At 42.5% G+C, this 21,829-nt stretch overlaps 1 protein-coding gene across 2 annotated transcripts in view; it reads left to right on the top strand.

Moving 5' to 3' along the window:
• KIF1B (kinesin family member 1B) overlaps window positions 1–21,829 on the top strand; it is a 140,130-nt gene that overhangs the window by 105,504 nt on the left and 12,797 nt on the right. For both annotated transcript variants that reach the window (XM_054721227.1, XM_054721225.1), the window contains 13 exons: window positions 251–369; window positions 1,607–1,692; window positions 2,023–2,152; window positions 2,339–2,501; window positions 5,308–5,398; window positions 7,091–7,209; window positions 7,872–7,927; window positions 10,044–10,152; window positions 11,454–11,520; window positions 13,289–13,373; window positions 14,540–14,645; window positions 19,972–20,086; window positions 21,004–21,137. In XM_054721227.1, the coding sequence (XP_054577202.1) occupies window positions 251–369; window positions 1,607–1,692; window positions 2,023–2,152; window positions 2,339–2,501; window positions 5,308–5,398; window positions 7,091–7,209; window positions 7,872–7,927; window positions 10,044–10,152; window positions 11,454–11,520; window positions 13,289–13,373; window positions 14,540–14,645; window positions 19,972–20,086; window positions 21,004–21,137 (1,380 nt within the window). The remainder of the gene's footprint in view (window positions 1–250; window positions 370–1,606; window positions 1,693–2,022; window positions 2,153–2,338; window positions 2,502–5,307; window positions 5,399–7,090; window positions 7,210–7,871; window positions 7,928–10,043; window positions 10,153–11,453; window positions 11,521–13,288; window positions 13,374–14,539; window positions 14,646–19,971; window positions 20,087–21,003; window positions 21,138–21,829) is intronic.

Consider the following 21,829-nt stretch of genomic DNA (forward strand, 5'->3'; position numbering starts at 1 on the left):
TTTATAGGGCGTGATTAATTTGGTGTAAATTGGTCTCTGTCAGCTGTTATCAAGCATTTGCATTGGTTTATATATTATCTGTGCTAAGAAAGAATTAGAGGTAGTCTGAGAATACAGAGCAGAGAGAGAGGTAACCTTCAGACAGAGCTTAAAAGCCAGCTCAGTTTCACAAAGGTATTTTCAATAAATCTGACAGCCAGCTTCTCTGTCGGAGGGATGCTCAGATGTGTCTCCCGGTTTCTATCTCTAGGGCATTTGTATACCTGAGCAATCTGCTGTATCCCGTGCCCCTGATCCACAGGGTGGCCATTGTCAGTGAGAAGGGTGAAGTGCGGGGATTTCTGCGTGTGGCTGTCCAGGCCATTGCAGGTAGGTGACCCTCTTCTGAAACAGAGCTGTGGACTCTTTGCTTGGAAACAGATCAAGCCAGTTCTGCAGGGTCACGCTGCAGCTGCACATACAGACTGCAGTGCGGTTTTGTTTGTCTTGGAGAAAGCCTTTATTGCTTCCTTTCTAACTGTTGTTATTAGGTATCAAAAATAGATTCTATTTACTCTGGGCTACTGCTATTTTGGAATAATGGGATAAAGGGATTTCCTTTAACATGAAAGACAACTCTTGGATTAACTTTATAAAAGTCATTTGCATTTTAAATAATGTGTATTAACTGCCTCAGAAGTAACTAAGGACTTTCAGTACTATTTTTTGCCTAATTTTCTCTCAGGGTACTTCTAGGCCTTTCTGTCCTTTGGCTATTATTTTGTAACTAGAGGCCCGGTGCATGAATTCGTGCACTGGTGGGGTCCCTTGGCCTGGCCTGCAGGGATTGGGCCGAAACAGGCTCCAACATCCCCCAAGGGGTCCCAGAGCGAGAGGGCAGCTCTCGGGTGACGCACCCCAGAATCAGGCTCCCTTCTCTCTGGTTCCAGGTGCATCACCCGAGAACCGCAGTGCCAAGTCACCACAACTCAACAACTTCTACGTTGAGCATCTGCCCCCTGGTGGTTGGCCAGTCAACCGGTCACTTAGGCTTTTATATATATAGATACACGGATCAAAAGTCTGATGCTTCTCTACGATCCAGCCTTCATTCTGAGGAAGAATGTGGCCATTTCTTGTAATTTTTCTGTTTTAATTTCTAAATGCTATTCTGTGACCTTTCACCTTTACCCATGGAAATCTGTGACATATTCACCATTGTTGAAGTCTTGACAAGTACAGTCTAGTATTTTGAAATATTTATGGAGTATTATTGAATATAACCGTGCCAAGTGAAGAGATCAGTACTTTACATATGGCGTGTGAACAATATCAAAAATAAAACTGATTCTTTGCTCATTTGAGCTAAGGGGATTGGTAAGGTTACCTGAGTAGAGTTGGAAGCAGCCCTTGTGACTTTACTGCTTAGGTCTCATTTTCTCCTTCTTAAGCAAAAGGACATGTCCTTTGGCGTCTCCTCTTATATCAAAGTTCTCGGAACCTAAGGCTCCACTACTTCATTATTTATTTTATAATCCAGTAAGAGTTGTCCCCCTCTGCCTCATATGTAGTCTCATTTGATCTTTGCTTTTCTCTCTCTTTCTTTTTTTTTTTTTTTCCTACCTAGCGGATGAAGAAGCTCCTGATTATGGCTCTGGAATTCGACAGTCAGGAACTGCTAAAATATCTTTTGATAACGAGTACTTTAATCAGGTGAGAAACCTTTCAGGAAGAGGAAAATCTAATGGAAGGAGAAGTAGTCAGGTTTATAAAAAGGATGTTCAGCACTGGAGAAGAGCAATTCTTTTACCTACAACTAAAAAGTATAGGTAACTACAGGGTGTTTAATAGGATATGGGACATGTCTAAGAATTACAACGGTAAGGGTAAAGGCCCAATATTTATATTGCCTTTTTTAAGGCAGCTCTAATCCGCATAATTTTACAGTCCCTATTAGTCATTAGGCAAATAAACAAAAGAAAGGAAACGGGGGGAAATGTATTATTGTACTACTTCATCTACCTCCCCCTGCCTTGATTTCAGAGTGACTTTTCTTCCGTTGCAATGACTCGTTCTGGTCTGTCCTTGGAAGAGCTGAGGATTGTGGAAGGACAGGGTCAGAGTTCTGAGGTCATCAGTCCTCCAGAAGAAATCAATCGAATGAATGACTTGGGTGCGTAGACACAGTTTACTGTCATTGGGGACATTTTCAAAGAGGGAAACATATTGACCATTGTATTGACCAATGAGATAGTCACTTTCATTCACTAGGAATGGAAAGAATGTCCTGCTCTCTCCTCATTGAAGGGTGATCTGTGCATTGTTTGAGCCAGGTGTGTGTTTGTTTGACCCTCTTTAGATTTGAAGTCAAGCACTTTGCTGGATGGAAAGATGGTCATGGAAGGGTTTTCTGAAGAGATTGGCAACCACCTGAAACTGGGCAGTGCCTTCACTTTCCGTGTGACAGTGTTGCAGGCCAGTGGGATCCTCCCAGAGTATGCAGATATCTTCTGTCAGTTCAAGTAAGCCGTCCCTTCGCTCTGCCTACTCAGCTGTCCACCCGGATGCCGTCCTTTGTGCTCTGTAGACTGCTTTACATTTGTGAGACCCTAACACTCCTGAGAAATGATGACTACCAGTCTCTGAAATAAAATGCTTTCTTTCCTCAAGATGGGAGTAAGAACCAGAAACCTACAATGGGATGAAACAGAGTTCATTGTGGGAAGGGCTGTGGCCATGCCTCTTGCTAAAAGATTTTATTGTGGACCATCGCTCTCTGCTAGGAACATAGGGTCTGATCCAGACACACTTATTTATTAGTCTTTTTAATGCTCTTCATGCTGAAATGTATTAATAAACAAATCTCACCCTGACCCGCATTGCTCATTGGTTAGAGTGTCGGCCTGTGGACCAGAGAGTCACAGGTTCTATTCCTGGTCAAGGGCACGTATCTGGGTTGCAGGTTCGATCCCTGCCCATGGTCAGGATGCATGTGGAAGGCAACCGATAAATGTGTCTCTCACATCAATGTTTCTCTCCTCTCTCTCCCTCCCTCTTTCCACCTCTGTCCCTCCCTTCCTCTGTCCCCATCCCCCCTCCCTTAAAGCAATGAATAATTTAGTCACCAATTATGCCTATTTAATACTTGGGGAAAAGAAAATTTAACATAATGAACAGTAATATTTTACATCAATTGAAAAAGAAAAGGTAGTATGTAGAGATGATGTGACAGCTTTCATTTCTCTTCCACTTACGAGCTTTTGCTCTCCTGTAACCCTCTTGACTGTATTCTAGGTGCTTTCTTCTCACAACCTCCCTAGAAAAACGCTTTTTTGAGAATTTAAGTTTTAATGCCGCCAAGCATCAATGTATCTTTGCGGTATGTGGAAGGGCCACCGAGAATGAAGCCCAGGTGCCACCAAAGGCCGCCTCAGAGCCTGCCATCCCGCTCCCTCATTATGTGGCCTTCCCAGGGGTCCTGAAGCAGTTACAAAGCATTGCTTTTACTTAGCATTGAGCCAAGTCCTGAATTAAATGTGGTTACTACATAGTAAGCCACCAATAATCATTAAAATATTATCCATCTAGTATTGATTTTGCCCACTTAACATATTTTCACTAACAGCCACAAATTTGGAGTGGGATGGAGTTGCCTAGGTGAATCAGTTTTTTTAAACTTTCACTATTCTAGTTAGGCAACTGATGTATTTTATGGAAAAAACCTACTTGGTTAACTGATGTCTGAAAAGACAGTGGTATGTTGACTTTTGTCCTAAAACCTATTAAAAAGAGCAGCATGTGCACCTGGCGTTAGCTCTTGGGGAAAGGGCAGGTTGACTCACGTTGAGAGAAGACGCAGATCCTTTTTGGATTTTTATAAACTCTCGCTTGGCCTGCATAGGGAAGACACGGCTGTAGACTTCACCTGTCACCCATGTGGAGCCCCAGGATGGTTGCACCTGCTCCAAGCAGAGCATTGGATGAGTACAGATCAGAGATCACCCACCTCTGGTGGGTACCATGTATAGTCCTCAGGCTCCGTGAACTAATGTGGGGGGCAAGGAATTCCTTGTCCTCCTGTCTCTACCCCCTATTCAAAGCATTCTTTTCCCCTTTTTTCTTGGGAGAGTGTGAGATGTTCTTTTTTCTCTAATCCTCACCCAAGGATATTTTTCCATTGATTTTTAGAGAGAGTGGAAGGGAGGACATGAGACAGAGAGAGAAACATCGATGTGAGAGAGACACATTGACTGGTTGCCTCCCACATGAGCCCCCACCAAAGCTGGGGATCGAGCCTGCAACCAAGGTTCGTGCCCTTGACCGGAATTAAGCCCCAAACCCTTCAGTCCATGGGTCGACGCTCTATCCTCTGAACCAAACCGACTCTCAATTCCAATAATTACAGGCTGTTGTTGTTCCTTGTGATTAAGCCCCTATCCCAGTGGTCGGCAAACTCATTAGTCAACAGAGCGGCAAACCGCGGCTCGCGAGCCGCATATGGCTCGCAAGCCGCAGTTTGCTGACCACTGGGCTAGGACAATGTGGGATGTCCTTTCGGTGCATATTTCTGTCCGGCACTAAATCCTTGTATTGAGGATGCTTTAATTCTTCAATTTTTATTTCAGACTTATAATAGGGAGGGAGAGAGAACAATAAAACCTCACTATTTGTGAGAACAAATAAACATAGCCCACTGAGTCAACAGATATTTCAGGAGTATCTTATATATCTCAAGCCCTGCGGGAGACACTGTCTTTTGGGCAGACAGACATATAAATACATTATTACAAACAGTGAAATCATCACTGTTGAGAAAATACATTTCTAGTGCTGTGGGGACACAGAACTATTTCCATGAGTCAGGACAGACTCTTTGCAAGAGTTGGCATTTGCATCTACTCATAGCTGGTCTGAGAGAGTCTCCTAGGCAAGTACGCCATCCACAGGCTGTAGTACTGCCTTGTAGAAGCTTCAACCTGCCAAATCTTTTCTACACAAAACAATTTCGTAGTTTTTATTCTTGGTGAAAAACCACAAAGGAACAGGAGTTCACTGAATTCACTCTCCACGCTCTGAAATGCATTCTTGCATATACATCCACGTGGCTAAGTGATCAGGGTCAGATAATTTTTAATCATTTTTTAAATAAAGTGTAAAGTATTATCTGAGTGATATGGAAAATGTTTTGACAAGGATATGTAAATAACTTGCTCAATTAAAAACTCTGCTTAAGTAGGCTGTTTCCATACCAGCCAAGTCGAGCTGTTACAACATAGATCCTGATGAAACCATGTAATGAAACATTCTCGTTCTTATTTTTCCATTAAGCTTTTTGCATCGCCATGATGAAGCATTCTCCACTGAACCCCTCAAAAATAACGGCAGAGGAAGTCCTCTGGGCTTTTATCATGTGCAGAATGTAAGTGACGTGGACTTTTTTGCCAGATGTATTGCGGGTTTGTGGTACCTTGATGTGACTGGTGTGAGGCAGTCATGTGTGGGCTCCCTTGGGCTTTCTCAGAGCGGCTGTGCGAGGAAATCTGTGGGAGAATAGACAATGGAGGGAGTGGCCAGAGCAGTGAGCCCATCCTCCAGGACGAAGCAGCTGGCCTTCTATGAATTACCGAGGGCCCCGGGAGTCCTGTCCAGGTTCATTTGCCAATAAAATCTTCCATCACTTGGAATGTAGTGAGTTGTTTTTAGTGTTTCCTTTATAGGAAAGTAAGCATTTTAGTGTGAGTTTTGTTCAAGTTAATATATTTATTGTCCTTTAAACTGTAAGGTACTTACATCGTTCAGTTGCAAGTAAGATAAAAACTATTCAGTACCTTTGTAACTAAGATTCAGATTGTCTTCTTTGCAGTTGATACTATGATGATCCATTAATGCCCCTTACAGCTCTTTCATATGTGGAGTAAGAGAATAGACCTTCCATCTCCTCTAGGAAGATTCACTGTAACTCTATTCACAAGGCATCATCCTCATCACTATAGCCAACATTCCTTGAGAGCTTATTTTGTGTCAGTCTCTGTTGAGAGTGCTTTTTCATGTCTTAATTCATCTAATCCTCACCTTTATGCCATAGATGGTCATAATTCCCATGTTAGAGCTGTGATAACAGGCACAGAGCAGTGAAAGCCACTCACCCAGGTTACAAAGCTAGGAAGAGGTGGAGATGGGGTTTGAACGCACAGAAATGTTGCTCTGGCTCCAGGATCTTCACTACTACATGAGGCAGTCTCTCATTCTCTTGTTGGCATATCTACTCTCTAAAGTATGAGGGGAAACGACAACTTCAGAAGTGGAACAAGCAAACACAAAACACTTTTCTTTTTTATGTTTAATTGTATAAACATGAGCATGCATGTATCCAGTAAACATTGGCTACTGCGCACAAGGACTGTGCCTGGCACCCTGGGGAATGCACAAGAGAATCACAGATTATCTATTCCTGAAGAGCTCACAATTCCGATAGGGAAATAAATGCTTATTTAAGTAACACGGTCTAGAGACATTAGAAAGGTACTTATTAAAAGCAGTGGGAGTCCAGAGAAGGGAAAGTTATTTCCATGAACAGAGAGATACTTTGAGTTACTTCTTTTGTTGGTGTGGATGGTTGGGTATGGAAAAGAGGTGAGGGCACTTCTTGGAGAATATAGTATAAATAAGGAAAGGCATTGTACCTGGCACGTGATGAACAGCCCTGTTTCCCTTATTGTTGTTACTGTTTGAGCTGAGCCTTGAAGTCTAGGAATGATTAGAGGTTTGGAGGTGTGGAAGGCCTTGCAGGCAGGGCTGCAGCCTGGGCCATCTAAGGGCGAAACAGGAGAGAGCAGTTGAGTTTGATTAAGCGGAAGCAAGTGTATGGAGAGCAGCCAGGGGCAGAGATCGGTTCAGGCAGATGATGGAGGGTCTCAAATGCCGGAAGCTCAGTAAAGTTACCCCAGGATGAAAACCAGAGAAGAGCCCCTAGCTTATCTTGTGGGAAGCATGCAGAGTAAAATACCCAGCACATACCCAGCTCAAAAGTGCTCAAATTCTGATTGCAGCAAAAATGTCTCTTCTTATAATAAATCTTTCCCTAATCTAGTTTGGCTTTATTCCTTACTAGATTGCAGTGGAGGTCACTGAATCGTTTGTGGAATATATCAAAACCAAGCCTATAGTATTTGAAGTCTTCGGGCATTATCAACAGCACCCACTTCACCTGCAAGGACAGGATCTTAACAGGTTTGGGCCAGATGAGCAAATATTTTTGTTGATATTATTATCGTTGTTATTGTCACTTGCTGGAAAGGAGGAAATCTTTTGAGGGATTAAGATAACGAAATAACAGTTTTATGTTACTTGATGTTTTCTCTTTTAGAAACTTCACCACCTTTTTTCCTACGCCACCTAATCACTAGTTGTAGGTAGAGCACATTGAATTTTGCCCAGGTGGTCTTGGGTACCATCTTTTTGTAGGGAGAGACTTTGAATAGGATCTCATTTCCCACATTCCCACCCTTCCCTGTGCTCAGAGACTTTGAACAGGACTATACCATGAAATTGTGTATAATTGTCCCTAAAGGCCCAGAACTTTATGAAGCAAAAGTTCTAAGTGGAGACATCAAAATTGGTGAGGAGAGCAACAGTGGGGACTTTGGGATGATGGCAGAGTGTCAGTGTTAACAGAACAACTTTCCTACTTCGTTTATTAGCTAAGACTTAGAAGGGGACTTTTATTAAAATGTCTTAGCCTCAGTTATACTCTGTGGAGTTATGTCTGGTATCTGATACTGTGCTGGAGCTGAAAATACAAGCCATCTGTGTCTAGAGGGGACTTAAACATGCCATTATTAGCTACATGGGACTCTCTTTATCTTAAGAACTTGGTCTTCCTTCCTTCACAGTCCTCCTCAGCCATCTCGACGATTCTTCCCTCCGCCCATGCCACTCTCCAAGCCAGGTGAGCTCTAGCTGCGTGCTTTGCATGATGTTCTGTGTGTGAATACATCTCTTACTCTGAATGACTCCTCCGACAAAAATCATATTCAAATTCCTGCTCCTTTTCTATGTATCCTTACATATTCTTGTATCTAGCCAGAACTGGAATTCTTGGCTCCTGACTTAAAATAAGCAGTGAGAAACAATAGGACTCTATTCCTGCCAGTTCTTTGGTCTTATTGTCAATTTTCATAAGCTCCCTGTTCCCAAATCTCTCCACTTTGTACGTAACTCCCCGTAACTGTCGGGGCTGGGCATTTTTTTGCATACTAAATTTATCCTGCATGTTCATTTATCATGTTTTGATTTTTCTTTGTTTATTTTCATTCTTTTTCCTCATTGCCCACATTCCCACCCCTCCCTGTGCTCATTCTCCACCTCTGTCCTCCTCATCTCCATCCTGCCTTCAGACCATGAGAGAAAGATTGAGCTGATTCGATTTCTCGTGTCTGGCTATGTGAATGTGCATGCGTTGGACACATTTTCTGAGCACGCCAGTGTGCTTGCATCCTCTGCTGCTGCCACCTTCCAGGATGGGGCGGACCCCCTGCCGCCTTTTCTCTTTCTGCCAGTTCCCAGCTGCCAGAGCAAGAGGGTACCTAAACGAGATGGTTAGTAGGTAAATTAGCTCTGCCTTAGATGTAATAGCTCAGGGGCTTGTCCTAGAGCCTGGCTTTCTGTGTGAAACACCGACCTCCCTGCTGCTTGAACTGATCATGTCACATTTGCTTCAGAGAGATTTCAGGAAGCACCCTGTCTACTTGTGCCTCTTTCACTTCACCCTGGGGGTGAGGGCTCCTTATAGTTGTCTGTTTGGTGTCTTTGCAATAGTATTTGTAAAGATTTTTTACTAGTACATGTTTTTGGTTTGGATTTTTAATGCTTCTGGTTTTGCTTCCTGACCCTTAGATGACTGTCAGATTCATTAACCCTATTTTCCTCTTTACTAGCGTCACCAACTCATGTGGGAGTTAGCGGGGTGGGCAATGCCGACAGGCTACACATATGAACAGCACTGTGTTACTCAGAAAGCCCCTTCAGATCCATTGTCATGGATCCTCATAATACCTTTCTGAGATAGCAGGCGAAATATTATGATCTACATTTTATAGATGAGGGGACAGACTCATAGAGATTAAGTGACTCAGCCAAAGCCATGTGGCTCTTTAGTGGTTGGGCAATGATTCGATCCCCAGTCACTGGACTCTCACTCCAGTGCTCCCATGTTCTGAGCAGAGGACCCTCTTTTTATTGCCAGAGTTTAGAGTTTCTACACAGTGTTTCAAAATGTCCATTATGTAGAATCTAAAATTCTTGGAAATACTGGGTTTTGGTTAATGTATTTCATCAGTATAGTTAAGAATATGGAATTTAAATCTGAAGAAAATGTGTAACAAGAGAGTTACAGAATCCTGTGTTTAGAGATCAGACCAGTGCTTCCCAAACTTGTCTGCACATTGGACTCACCTGGGGAGTGTCAAACCTTGCAGAGGACTGGGTCCCGCCCCGAGAGATTGTGGTTTCATTGGCCTGGGGGGCCTGGGCTCTGCATCTTTGAGAACCCCGGGTGACTCTCATGGGCAGGGAGGTTCAGGAACCACTGCGTTAGAGGATGGGTCTGTCTCCCGTGATGCTGCTGCTCTGCATGCCACAAAGCGCAAGCGTCTTTGTGAGAGAGAATCATCAATTGGTTGCCTCCTACTCGTGCCCCTACTGGGGCAGGGATTAAACCTGCAGCCAAGGTACATGCCCTTGATGGAGAATTGAACCCTTGACCCTTCAGTCCGAGGGCCAGTGTTCTAACCACTGAGCTACCAGCCAGGGCGAAACTTGTTTTCTTATCGTTGGATAATTTTGAGAGGGAGAAAGATACTGACTCTTCCTTTCCTTGTTCTCTGAATTTAGAGGTCCTGACATAGTTGATGTTGGCGTTTCTCTGGGTCTTCCACATTGAAATGTATCCCCTGACTCTTGTTGCCTCTCCCAAGTGTGTCCTTGAAGCCTGACATTAGAGAAGCTTACACTTTACTAAGTAGACTTGGATCAGATTTTGACTTTTTCTAAAACTTTTTTAAAAGTTCCAGCCACCAAGTTAAACACCATGAGCAAAACCAGCCTTGGCCAGAGCATGAGCAAGTATGATCTTCTGGTTTGGTTTGAGATCAGTGAACTGGAGCCTACAGGAGAGTAAGTCCAACTTTCTAAACTTTAAATAAGGTCAAGTTTTTCAAAATTAGAAAATGTAAATTCTTGTTCATGAATCATTGTCACTTTCAAATTCCAGTTTTGAATTGAATATTGGTGGTCTTGCTATTACTCTTTGAATTAAACTTTTGTCAGAGAACTGACTACTTAGTGTAATAACTTACCTTCTTATTAGCAACAGCAAGATCGTGGTGCCTGGCACTTTGTTAGGAGGGAAGACAACCTACATAGTGAGTTTTATCAGCAGCAAAGAGAGAAGCATTTTGCTCATCATGGTCAAGACTTGCATTAATAATCTCAGCGAGGGGGGTGGGGGAGATGTTTCCCTAGACCAGGATTTCTCAACCGTGGCACTTTTTGGGGCCCGTTAATTCTCTGATGTCAGGGGCTGTCCTGTGTGTTGTAGGATATTTAGCCACAACCCTGGCTTCTACCCGTATATGCCAGTAGCACGTTGCCAAACGTCCCCGGGGGACCAAAACCACCCCCAGTTGAGGACCATTGTCCTAGATCAAAATGATGAGCATCAGCCTACTTTCTCTGTATGAGCTGTGTTAGAGCAAGTGGTAAATGTATCAGTTATCATTTTCTCTAAAATGCTTTTGGAAAAACACACCAAAAAGATCCCCCTCCTGAAATCGAGGCAAAGAGCTGTGTTAGTTAATGTAGAGGGTAGGGGATGAATGCTATCCTGATGACCCTCTGTGTATAATGCTAAGTACCACCACCATCATGCTCATCTCCATGAAACAGTTACTGAGTTCCCACTATTTGTGAGGTCTGCAGCTGTCGATCCTATGTGCAGTTGTCAGTAGAGACATCGCTTTAAGGAATGTGACTTCCCATAGACAGATCCATCATGTGATTATGGCTTGCATTATGAGGGAGAGGTAGTTACAGTAATGTCTACTGAGTTAATTTCTTTCTGATTCTTGTAACATGATGTAGACTCTGAAATGATCTCCTCTCTCCTTGTACTCCCTATTGTAGTATGCATTATTTATGGAATATATGTTATGCAAGGGGCTGGGATAGAGCCAAAAGACATTACTGTCCTGTGAGCACTTAAGTCTAGTAAGGATGAAGAGACATAGACATGTGGAAACATTATTGGATGTGAATGACCGTGCGATTAAATGCCTGAATGGTGAGAAAAACATGGATCAGAGTTTAGAAAAGCAAAGACCAACGGGGGACAGCAGCCAGGGAAGACCTGTGGTGAAGTAGCACTAGTCAGCTTGAGCGTCTGTCTCACTCTTTGCCGTGCATTTCTGTTGTTACAGGTATATCCCAGCTGTGGTGGACCATACAGCAGGCTTGCCCTGCCAGGGGACATTCTTGCTTCACCAGGTACTAATGAGGGAGCAAAAGAGACCTAGGAGGAAACACACACACAAAAGTTTAGAATAAGAACCATGACTCTGATTTTCTGCTTTTCCTCTCCCTTTCTAAGGGATGTGGAGGTGGCAGGACATTGTCCTGTTCTTTTTTATTTTCCTTTTTTATATGCTTGTTTTTAATTTCTTCCTCAGACTTTGGCTTATATATACTCTTGCTTTTACATAAAAATATATTATACAGCCCTAGCCAGTTTGACTCAGTGGATAGAGTGTCGGCCTTCAGACTGAAAGGTCCTGGGTTCGATTCTGGTCAAGGACACATGCCTGGGTTGCGGGCTCCATCCCCAGTAGGGGGCGTGCAGGAGGCAGCCGATCAGTGATTCTCTCTCATCACTGATGTTGCTATCTCTCTCTCCCTCTCCCTTCTTCTCTGAAATCAATAAAAATAAAAATATATTTTTAAAAAATAATCCTATATAATAAAAGGTTAATATGCAAATTGTCCCCTTGACCAGGAGTTCTACCGGGGAGTTCAACCAGGGGGCGGGACAGGCCCACCTACTTCCTGTGGCCCCTCCCCCGGCCAGCCCCGGCCCCAATCGGCCTCCCCCACTTGGATCAGGGCTGGCCAGCCAGCTAACCTCCCGTATCCCCTCCCCCGGCTGATCCAGCTCGATTGGCCCCGATCAGGCGGACCAGCTGGACCCCACCCATGCACGAATTCATGCACCAGGCCTCTAATAAATAAATAAATTATTATAGAAGAGCTAATTTGGTAAAATATTTTGCTTCATTCAATTACTATAATTCATGCAGCTTCAATGTCATTTTATACAATCTTTATTTCGTGATGTTTGGAAACTGCTTCCACAGCCAAAAGTTCTTAATGGAGATAGAGGATAAAAGTTTCAGTGAACAGAAAATCTAGCCATGAAATGTAGGTTGACCCCTGTGGGCAGAGGAGCTGGGAATCTCATACTTTGGGACATACATTCTAAGCATCCATTCTTTTTTTTAATATATATATTTATTTTTATTGATTTCAGAGAGGAAGGGAGAGGGTAAGAGAGATAGAAACATCAGTGATGAGAGAGAATCACTGATCTGCTGCCTCAGTGGTTGGCAAACTAATTAGTCAACAAAGCCAAATATCAACAGTACAACGATTGAAATTTCTTTTGAGAGCCAAATTTTTTAAACTTAAACTTCTTCTAACGCCACTTCTTCAAAATAGACTCGCCCAGGCAGTGGTATTTTGTGGAAGAGCCACACTCAAGGGGCCAAAGAGCCGCATGTGGCTCGCAAGCCGCAGTTTGCCGACCATGGCCCTAACTGGTTTGGCTCGGTGGATAGAGCGTCAGCCTGTAAACTAAAAGGTCCCAGGTTTGATTCCGGTCAAGGGCACATGCCTAGGTTTCGGTCTCAATCCCCAATAGGGGGCATGCAAGGGCAATTGATCAATGATTCTCTCTCATCATTGATGTTTCTCTTTCTCTCTGAAATCAATACAAATATATTTTTCAAGAAGAGAGAGACAGTGCTTGTCAAACCACTGAGCCAAACTGACTAGGTCTAAGCATCTATTCTTAAAGCCATATCAGAACCTGGCTCTTCCCGGGTCCCTGACCTCTGTCCCATTGTTTAGAATAACAGTGTGGATAGCATTTCCATTCTTTCTCCATACCTCTCCTTCCTCCCCTCTGCCACACCAAACATTCCAGAAACAGGAGGAAATAATAGTTAGTCCCAGCTAAATCACAGCCTGCTCCATTCCCTAGGGCATCCAGCGAAGGATCACAATGACCATCGTCCATGAGAAGGGAAGCGAGCTCCATTGGAAAGATGTTCGTGAGCTGGTGGTAGGTGAGTACATTCCATTGGCTGAGGACGGAGCCAGGCTTTGTGGAGATCACATTGTTCCTGGGGGCGCACAGGGACTATGTGGGAGGCTGGACTAGAGCTCGTGGCCCACGGAGAATGCAGAGGCCTTGACCCTGAAGCTACTCTTTCTCTCAGCTCCACCATCAGGGATTCGTGATTCAACCATTGTTTTACTCGGGTACCGTGGAATGGTTCTGTGCTAGAAGTCTCTGCTCATTGTGAGCTTGCCCTTCACTTGAAGAGACAACATATAAATGTATAAAGCAGTTTGATAAATAAATGCCAAAATGAGAACAGATTGTGATAAGAGAGCTCACAACATAAGGATCCGAGAGGACTGGGTTAGCTTTGTGGGAGAGAATTGGAATAGGTTCCAGAGCAATTAGAGGGGCTTTGTTCTGTTTTCCACACAAGGAAACATTTTAAGTACGATAGTCTGGAATATGTGTAATATGCAAATGGCCAGCACCCCATAGGCAGAGTAGAGAAATTGAACTAAGGTGTAGTGGGAGGGAAAAATTCGTTAAATAGTATAAACTTTAGAATGTATGGCAGGGGTTCTGAGCCTTCTATTGCCTTAAACCCATTGGCAGGAGTGAAGCCTCAGAATTAGGTTTTTAAATGTAGAAAGTACTTGGGATTACAAGGGAAACTATATAATATTGAAATACAGTTGTTAAACTACTAAACAAATGTGTTCTTTATTGATACATTAAATAAGCAGCAGGTTGAATTTCTATTTCAAAGTAGTGATGAATATCTAGATATTTTACATTAGTGTGATATGAAAACATCTGTGATCTCTGCTGAGGATGAATTCATAGTACTGCTGATTCTCCTGTGGTTTGTCCCCTCCCTTCATAATAGAAGAAAATGCCAAATTTCAGTTAGAGGTTCATGAAAATAAAATTGTAATTTTTTTCCTGGTGAAGTTCATGGACATTTTGAATTCTATTCATAGACCCTCCCCTTTGGTGTCTGTGGATGAGATTAAGAACCCCTGGAAGGAAGATTATACTCTCTTACCTGGGACAGTGGTTGTTAAGCTTTTTCAGAATTAATTTTTATGTGGAATATTATTAGATAGAACAGAAGAGATGCTTTCTTTTACAAATATACCCATGCTCTGGTGTCTTTATTTCTTTTAGGGCGGATTAGGAATAAGGCTGAGGTGGATGAAGCTGCGGTTGACGCCATCCTCTCCCTAAATATCATCTCTGCCAAGTACCTGAAGTCTTCCCACAACTCCAGCAGGTGGGGCACCTTCGGAGTGTGATGAGTCACCCCGGGGGACTGATTGGTACACCATTAGATTCTTCATTCATTAGTGACTTCTTTTTAGAGGAAGAAACTAATTCTCTCCTCACTTCAAAACCCTTATTTCATCCCCTACCCACCCTACTCCCCCAAAATAAGCAGAGTATTTCTCTGTGTGTGTGTGTTCCTGGAAAACTTACAGCTATGTTGAGAAGAGGGAGAAGGAAAATAAGACGATAGGAAAAAAGCGGGATTAAAAGTTTGGGTCAGAATTAATTTTCCCATTGTTTCCTTGTGCTGTAGTTTTGCATAGGAAGGAGAAAAGGGAAACAGGTCTTTGCCTGTAAGAGTCGCTGGCAGGGGTTGGGAGAAGACAGGGCCCAGCAGCAAGTCAGATGCTGTAGGAGACGGATTTGGTTTTTCTGAAGCAGCTTACCTTTTGCAATAGAAGCTTAAAAAGTTGACTGAAGTAAACAATAGTGAAAAGATACACACTTTAAACTTTTTTGTTTTAATTTAAACTACATAAATGTACATTGATTTGTCCAGCGCTTGCTATAAAGCCAAAGTCTTTTCATTTATTGTAGGATCATTTATTGGATGTCCAGTTGTCTTTCTTGCAAAACCATATCCATAATTCATCATCTGTGACTTTTACTTTGGTGGAGCAAGAACTAGAAACCTTTGAAGAAAATATAAGTGCCATATCTTTTAAACTTTTTATCATTTAGCATTATGTTTTTATCATTTCCCCTTTCTTTCACATTGATCTCACCCACACTTAATTTAACAACTGTTTTTTTACACAACTCACCATTATCAAAACAGTCCACTGAGTTTTTACACTTAGTTTTGATTTACAATAAACAGAAATTCTCTTTGTCCTAATGTCTCATTGATTTGCCTATCAGTTGATTAAATTAGATGATTACATTAATGCAGCTTATAAATAGGTTTGGGACCAGATATTACCGACACTTGATAAGCTTGCAGCTCACCTCTCTGGAGCAGGTGGTCTGGATATATGAGAGATATCTCTAGTTTCAAATGGTCAGTGAGAAATGGACATCAGTCTTTATACTTTAGGGACATGGAGAATGTAAGTCAATGCGGTAAGTTACTAAATGGAGTTTGGTTAAGAGAGCTTCTATTTCATGTTTACAGTTGAACTTACAGAACTCCAGTTTGGGTGTATGTGTGCACCTCATGTGTGCACATTAGAGGGCTCTTCTGATACATTGGTAGTGGAGTGTGACTCACAAAGGCCATGGCTCCTTTCCTTCCAAGTCCTACATTTATGTTACATAATTGACTTGTTTCCCACAGCAACTTCCTACCATTCCAATACTCAGTCACCTCCGAAAGGGGTGTTATGGAGGTGGTCTCCACATTCCCTCCTCTGTCCAGCATTTTCTGTAATTGAATGCCTGGGAGAGGGACCCATCCTATATAATAAAAGGCTAATATGCAAATCGACTGAACAGGGGAATGACCGGTCGCTGTGATGCGCACTGACCACCAGGGGCCAGACGCTCAATGCAGGAGCTGCCCCCCAGTGGTCAGTGTGCTTCCACAGGGGAGCGCTGCTCAGCCACAAGCCGAGCTCATGGCTGGCATGCACAGCAGCGGTAGCAGGAGCCTTTCCCCCCTCTGCAGTAGTCGGACATCCCCTGAGGGCTCCCGGACTGTGAGAGGGCGTAGGCCGGGCTGACGGACCACCCACCCTGAGTGCACGAATTTCGTGCACCAGGCCTCTAGTATCATTATAACCCCTCTATAAATTGTGTCCCATGGAGTTCTTTGTTAATTGTCCACTTGAATTCACTTTGCTAAACAGCAAATTTGTCTTTTTTATAAATATTTTTTTTCTTCTGCTTTTCTCTCCTTTCTTTCCCTTTTTTTTTTCTTTTGCTGCACTAACAAGAGCTTTTCTTATGTTTTTTCAGGCTCTTTCTTGATAAGGATATTCCTAGGTATTTTCTGTTTGCTTTTTTGCACATAGAGATTCTAGTTTATCAGAATGCTTGATGTCTTCTGTTGCTTTGACTGCTGTTTTAATTTTGTGTTTTCCCCTCCCAAACCTAAGCAAACCTGGAATAGAGAAAGACTGTGCTGCCTGTTGTGCGCAGGGCTTTCTGCTGTGTGTGCACGTCCACATATGGCTTCCTAAATGCTGTGTAGAGTCTTTCATTATTTTCTATTCCATTTACTAAACCTGTCCGTTTTATTCTTATGCCCACGACATTCCCCTCCTACATGGCAAAATAGGATGTTACTCCCCTCACTTCGTAGAGAACCTCAGGCTTTGTGTTTTTCTTCTTTGTCTTTTGTCAGAAGCTTGAAAGGTTTGCTGCTCTGTGTGTAGCTTTGCATAATAGTTCACTTTTTTCTTTGTTTTTGTCCTGTGTGGTGGTAGAGGCCCATTTAGCTATTTGGGTAGCTGAGTCTGTGACAAATACTTTGTTTATTTTTAAACTTTTCTCTTTCTCCTGTCAGGGCTGCTTATCTCATCTGTTTGTTTTCTCTTTTGGAATAGAAAAAATTCTGATTCAATAGTGAAGGAAATTTTTCCTATCTATCTGATTTAGAGAAGAGAAAAGTGATACATGACAGTATAGCCTAAAACGTTTTAATGTTTTTTAAAAAGACATACACACACACACACACACACACACACACACACAGGGCCATTATTCAGACATTTCTGGAAATCCACTTGAGATCATTTCCTAACCACTGTAGGAGCCATACAGGAAAACATGTCTCAAGATTCAGCCCTGTTTCTAACTCTGAATTCTCTTACTAGCTTGATTCAGTTGACATCACTAGTGTTGGTTGTATTTCTTACCACCACCTCTCAAGAACTGCCAAAAGAATGTACTGCAGTAACTCCCACACACCAAGCAAAACCACCCTCCCCGATACCCAAAGATTTAGGTGGAGTCAAAAATTCCTTTATGTTAGCCAAGTTTCTACCAGTGAAACGTTCTCCTTAGGTTAAATGAAAACAACTTAAAAACAGAAATGTGAAGAAGTTTTCTCACACAAATTGAAATCTTTTGCCTCTGTTGAAAAAGAGTCATGAAACCTAAATATTGGCACAGGCTTCCATCCTATTTTGGTCTCTTCCTTGTTATCTCCGTCTTTGTCTTGTTAATTGTGTCTACATTCCTTTGGTGGACTTATAGAGACTTTTCTCGATCCTACTAACTAGCATGTGAGAGAGTAAGGAATACTTCTATATCCCAAGAAACTAGAAACACCATTCAGAAAGGATATATGCACCCCTATGTTCATAGCAGCACAATTTACCATAGCTAAGATTTGGAAACAACCTTAGTGCCCATCAGCAGATGAGTGGATTAAAAAACTGGTACATCTACATAATGGAATACTCGGCTGCTGTGAAAAAGAAGGAATTCTTACCATTTGCAACAGCATGGAGAGCATTATGCTAAGCAAAATAAGCCAGTCAGAGAAAAATAAGTATCACATGATCTCACTCATTTGTGGAATATAATGAACAACATAAACTGATGAACAAACACAGGATCCAAAGACAGAGAAGCATTGATCAGGCCGTCAAAAATCAGAGGGAAGGTAGGGGAGGGTTGAGTTAAGGGAGAGAGATCAACCAAAGGACTTGTATGCATGCATATAAGCCTAACCAATGGACACAGACACCAGGGGGTAAGGGCATGAGTGGGGGTGTGGGTGGGGGCAATGGAGGGATAAAGGCACATACATAATACCTTAATCAATAAAGAAAAGAAAATAAATAAAACCATCAAAAAAGAAAAGAAGAAGACTTGGATCTAGAAGGAGCTACAAATGGAAATAAGAGGCACTTGGAGGATGGGGTGGTTAAGGAGTGCTATCAGAAGTGTATTTGTTTTCTCTGTGGTCTTTTCTAAAGGAAGAGGCATGGGAACATACTTAGAGATAAGAATACCAGCAACAGTGAATTCACCATTGGGGAAGGAGGAAGGAGGAATGTATTGGGCAGGGAACAAAGTGTCTAAAAACTTTCGTTGAGCCCTGGCTGTTTTGGCTTAGTGGATAGAGCATCAGCCTGCGGACTGAAGGGTCCTGGGTTCGATTCTGGTCAAGGGCATATGCCCGGGTTGTGGGCTCAGTCCCCAGTGGGGATCATGCAGGAGGCGGCTGAACAATGATTCTCTCTCATCATTGATGTTTCTATCTCTTTTCCTCTCCCTTCCTCTCAAATCAATAAACATATAATTTTAAAAATAAATAAAAACTTTCGTTGAATCGGGTGAGGTGTATTGCACGTACAGAGAGCTAATGGCAATGGGAAATCCACTCTGCTGAGTAGACAGGTGTCTTCCCGGACACTCGTTATGGGGTCTGAGAAGGGAGACTGCCGTAGTGTTGGGAGCTGATATGTAACTACGTTACTCAGTCCAGTGCTTCAGAGGAGACATGCTGGACTGGAGGGTTAATGTCAGTTAGGGTCTATGGTGTTTTACCTGTAGGAAAAAGAAAGCTATTAGAACAACTGTAAAAAAGTCATGGCACCCACCCAGAGTTAAATCTTCTCCTGTCACCATATATTAGAACCCCCTACTCCTCCCACACGGTGCAATATACAAATCTTGTAACTGAAACATATTATTCATACTGACCAATGTCACTCCAATAAATTTAATTTTTTTAAAAGTCATTAAATCAAACTTCTAGTTATTAAATGTAAGATTGACTTTCAAGTGAGTTTTTTTTTTTTAAACTGACAAAGTTGTTGGCTACCTCGGGTGTTAAAAATCATTTTACTGACACATCAGCTAAAAAGAACCTCTTGTTCTTTTATTTGAAGCAAGGCTTTCTATACTGTTTCCTCCAGTGATTCTCCCAGATATGTTGTGACATCTGTGAGGCCAGCAGCAGAGGGTTGTGATATGAAGACTGCAGCCCACAAATTACCGTGTATTTGCTTCCTGCTCTCGATTAACAGAGGATCATACTTAGTCTTTCTTTCTTCTTTCACTTTCTGTCCATACTCCCTTACCCTTTCATCTTAATCCCTTTGGTTGATCTCACTGTTTCTGTTTTAGGCAGAGGAGAAGCAGGCTCATCAAAATAAAAAATAAAAAATAGCATAGCTAGCTGCCCCTTGGTGGTGGGCGGGGACAAAAGGAGGAGTCCTGCCCTTTCCTCCCGGAGTGAAGGTCCCACTCTGCTGTTAGATCTCAGTACACTGAGAGCCGCTTGGCATGGGTTCTGTGATACACTGACAGGGACAGTGCCTGGGCTGAGGTGACTCCAGCTTCTGTCGGATGACTTTGTCTTGCCTTTCTGACCTTAGGACCTTCTACCGTTTTGAGGCCGTGTGGGACAGCTCCCTCCATAACTCCCTTCTTCTCAACCGAGTGACACCCTACGGGGAAAAGATCTACATGACCTTGTCGGCCTATCTAGAGGTGAGGAGACCCGAATCTTGAGTTGCTATGAACAGGCAGCCCCGAACAGTGGACGGGCTAGAGCAGGAAACGGGGAGGAAAGATTCCATTGAGGTCCTTTCTCCCTCCATATCTGAAGTTAATTATTTTTTTAAAAGATAGGCTTTTAAAAAAATTAATTTGAGAGAAATCGAGAGAGAGAGAGAAAGAGAGAGAGAGAGAGAGAGAGAGAGAGCGAGAGCAAGAGCAATCGATTGCCTCCCAAACTTGTCCTGACCGGGAATCGAACCCACCTTACAGGACGCTGCTCTGACAAACAGTTATACCGGCCAGGGCAAGTTAGTTATTTTATTATACTTTGCTAACTGTTCTGATTATATATTAGTTACTGTTCCTAATCTCTATTTAATCAAAAAGTCACATGAATTTTCTTACAGCTTCAGCATTAGTACCCTAATCATCATTCTTCAAAGAATGTATGATTCTAAGAAAACTTCGCCTCCTGCTTTTATCGTCATGGACAGAGCCTAGTGGTGGCTAACAGCACAGACTCTGGAAGCAGCCTGTCTGAGTTCAAATCCCTGTGCTGCCACTTGCTGCCTGCATGTCTCTGGTCAAGTGACTTCACCTCTCTGTACCTTGATTCTCTCCTTTCTTAAGCTGAAACAGTAGCATTTACCTCCGAAAGTTGTTAAGATGCTATATATAAGGATTTAGAACAACACATGTTAGCCATTATTACAGAATAAAACTTTGAAAATAAATGCATCTGCAAGGAACACCACCACATCTTATCGGCTGTGTTGCTGTTGAAATAGTTAGTAGAGCTGAAATCCTCCAGCCCCACATCCGGGACCAGCATTCTAAATGTGGTGGCACAGACTCTGTCGCAGATGCTCTGTTTGTATCTAATGGAGCCCCCTCCTGTCTGCTTTCAGCTGGATCATTGCATCCAGCCAGCTGTCATCACCAAGGACGTGTGCATGGTCTTCTATTCTCGGGACGCCAAGATCTCGCCCCCACGCTCTCTGCGCAGCCTCTTTGGCAGCGGCTACTCAAAGTCACCAGACTCGTAAGTTTTTGAGACAAGTTTAGCTTCCAGTTGGTTTGCCCAGTGAAGAATCAGCAGAGCCCTAGGCAGCCCTGGCTTGCTGTTTCAGGGTAGTTCACATCCTGTAAGCCATTATGGCCGACACCTGGGATGCAGTGACTTGAATGTTGGCATTTAATAAAATACTAATGACTGGATGAGTTAATGAGGGAAGGAAGGAATATTACATTGTGAACATTTTCAAAACAGTTTGCAGGGACTAAATTTTTTTTAGTGTCATCATTATTCTAACAGAGTACCATTGGAATTTTTCTTCTTTTAAAGATTTATTCATATTTAAGATATACAAAAATATATCTTATGCATCACCACCCAGCATAAGATATATTACTGATATAATAGAAGGTTCAGTACCTCTCCCTAGTCACACTCCCCAGAATTTGATGGTTATCATTTTCTAGTCAGACTTCCCCCAACTTTTCTCTCTTACAGTAAGAAAAGACACATTTTTTAATTTTTATATTTGTATTGTAAACTTTATCATTCAACTTTATTCATCCTATTAAAATAAAAATGTTCAAAAGATTGAGATGAAAACAGATTCCTTGTATGAAAAAATTAAGTTTGGAATAGGAAAAGAAATAAGATACTTATGTTTGAGGGTGGGTTGCAGTCCCTACAGAAGAGACAGTGTTTTAAGTAGAGAGAATTCA

This window comes from Eptesicus fuscus, chromosome 9 (assembly GCF_027574615.1).
Source record: "Eptesicus fuscus isolate TK198812 chromosome 9, DD_ASM_mEF_20220401, whole genome shotgun sequence".
Classification (NCBI taxonomy): domain Eukaryota; kingdom Metazoa; phylum Chordata; class Mammalia; order Chiroptera; family Vespertilionidae; genus Eptesicus; species Eptesicus fuscus.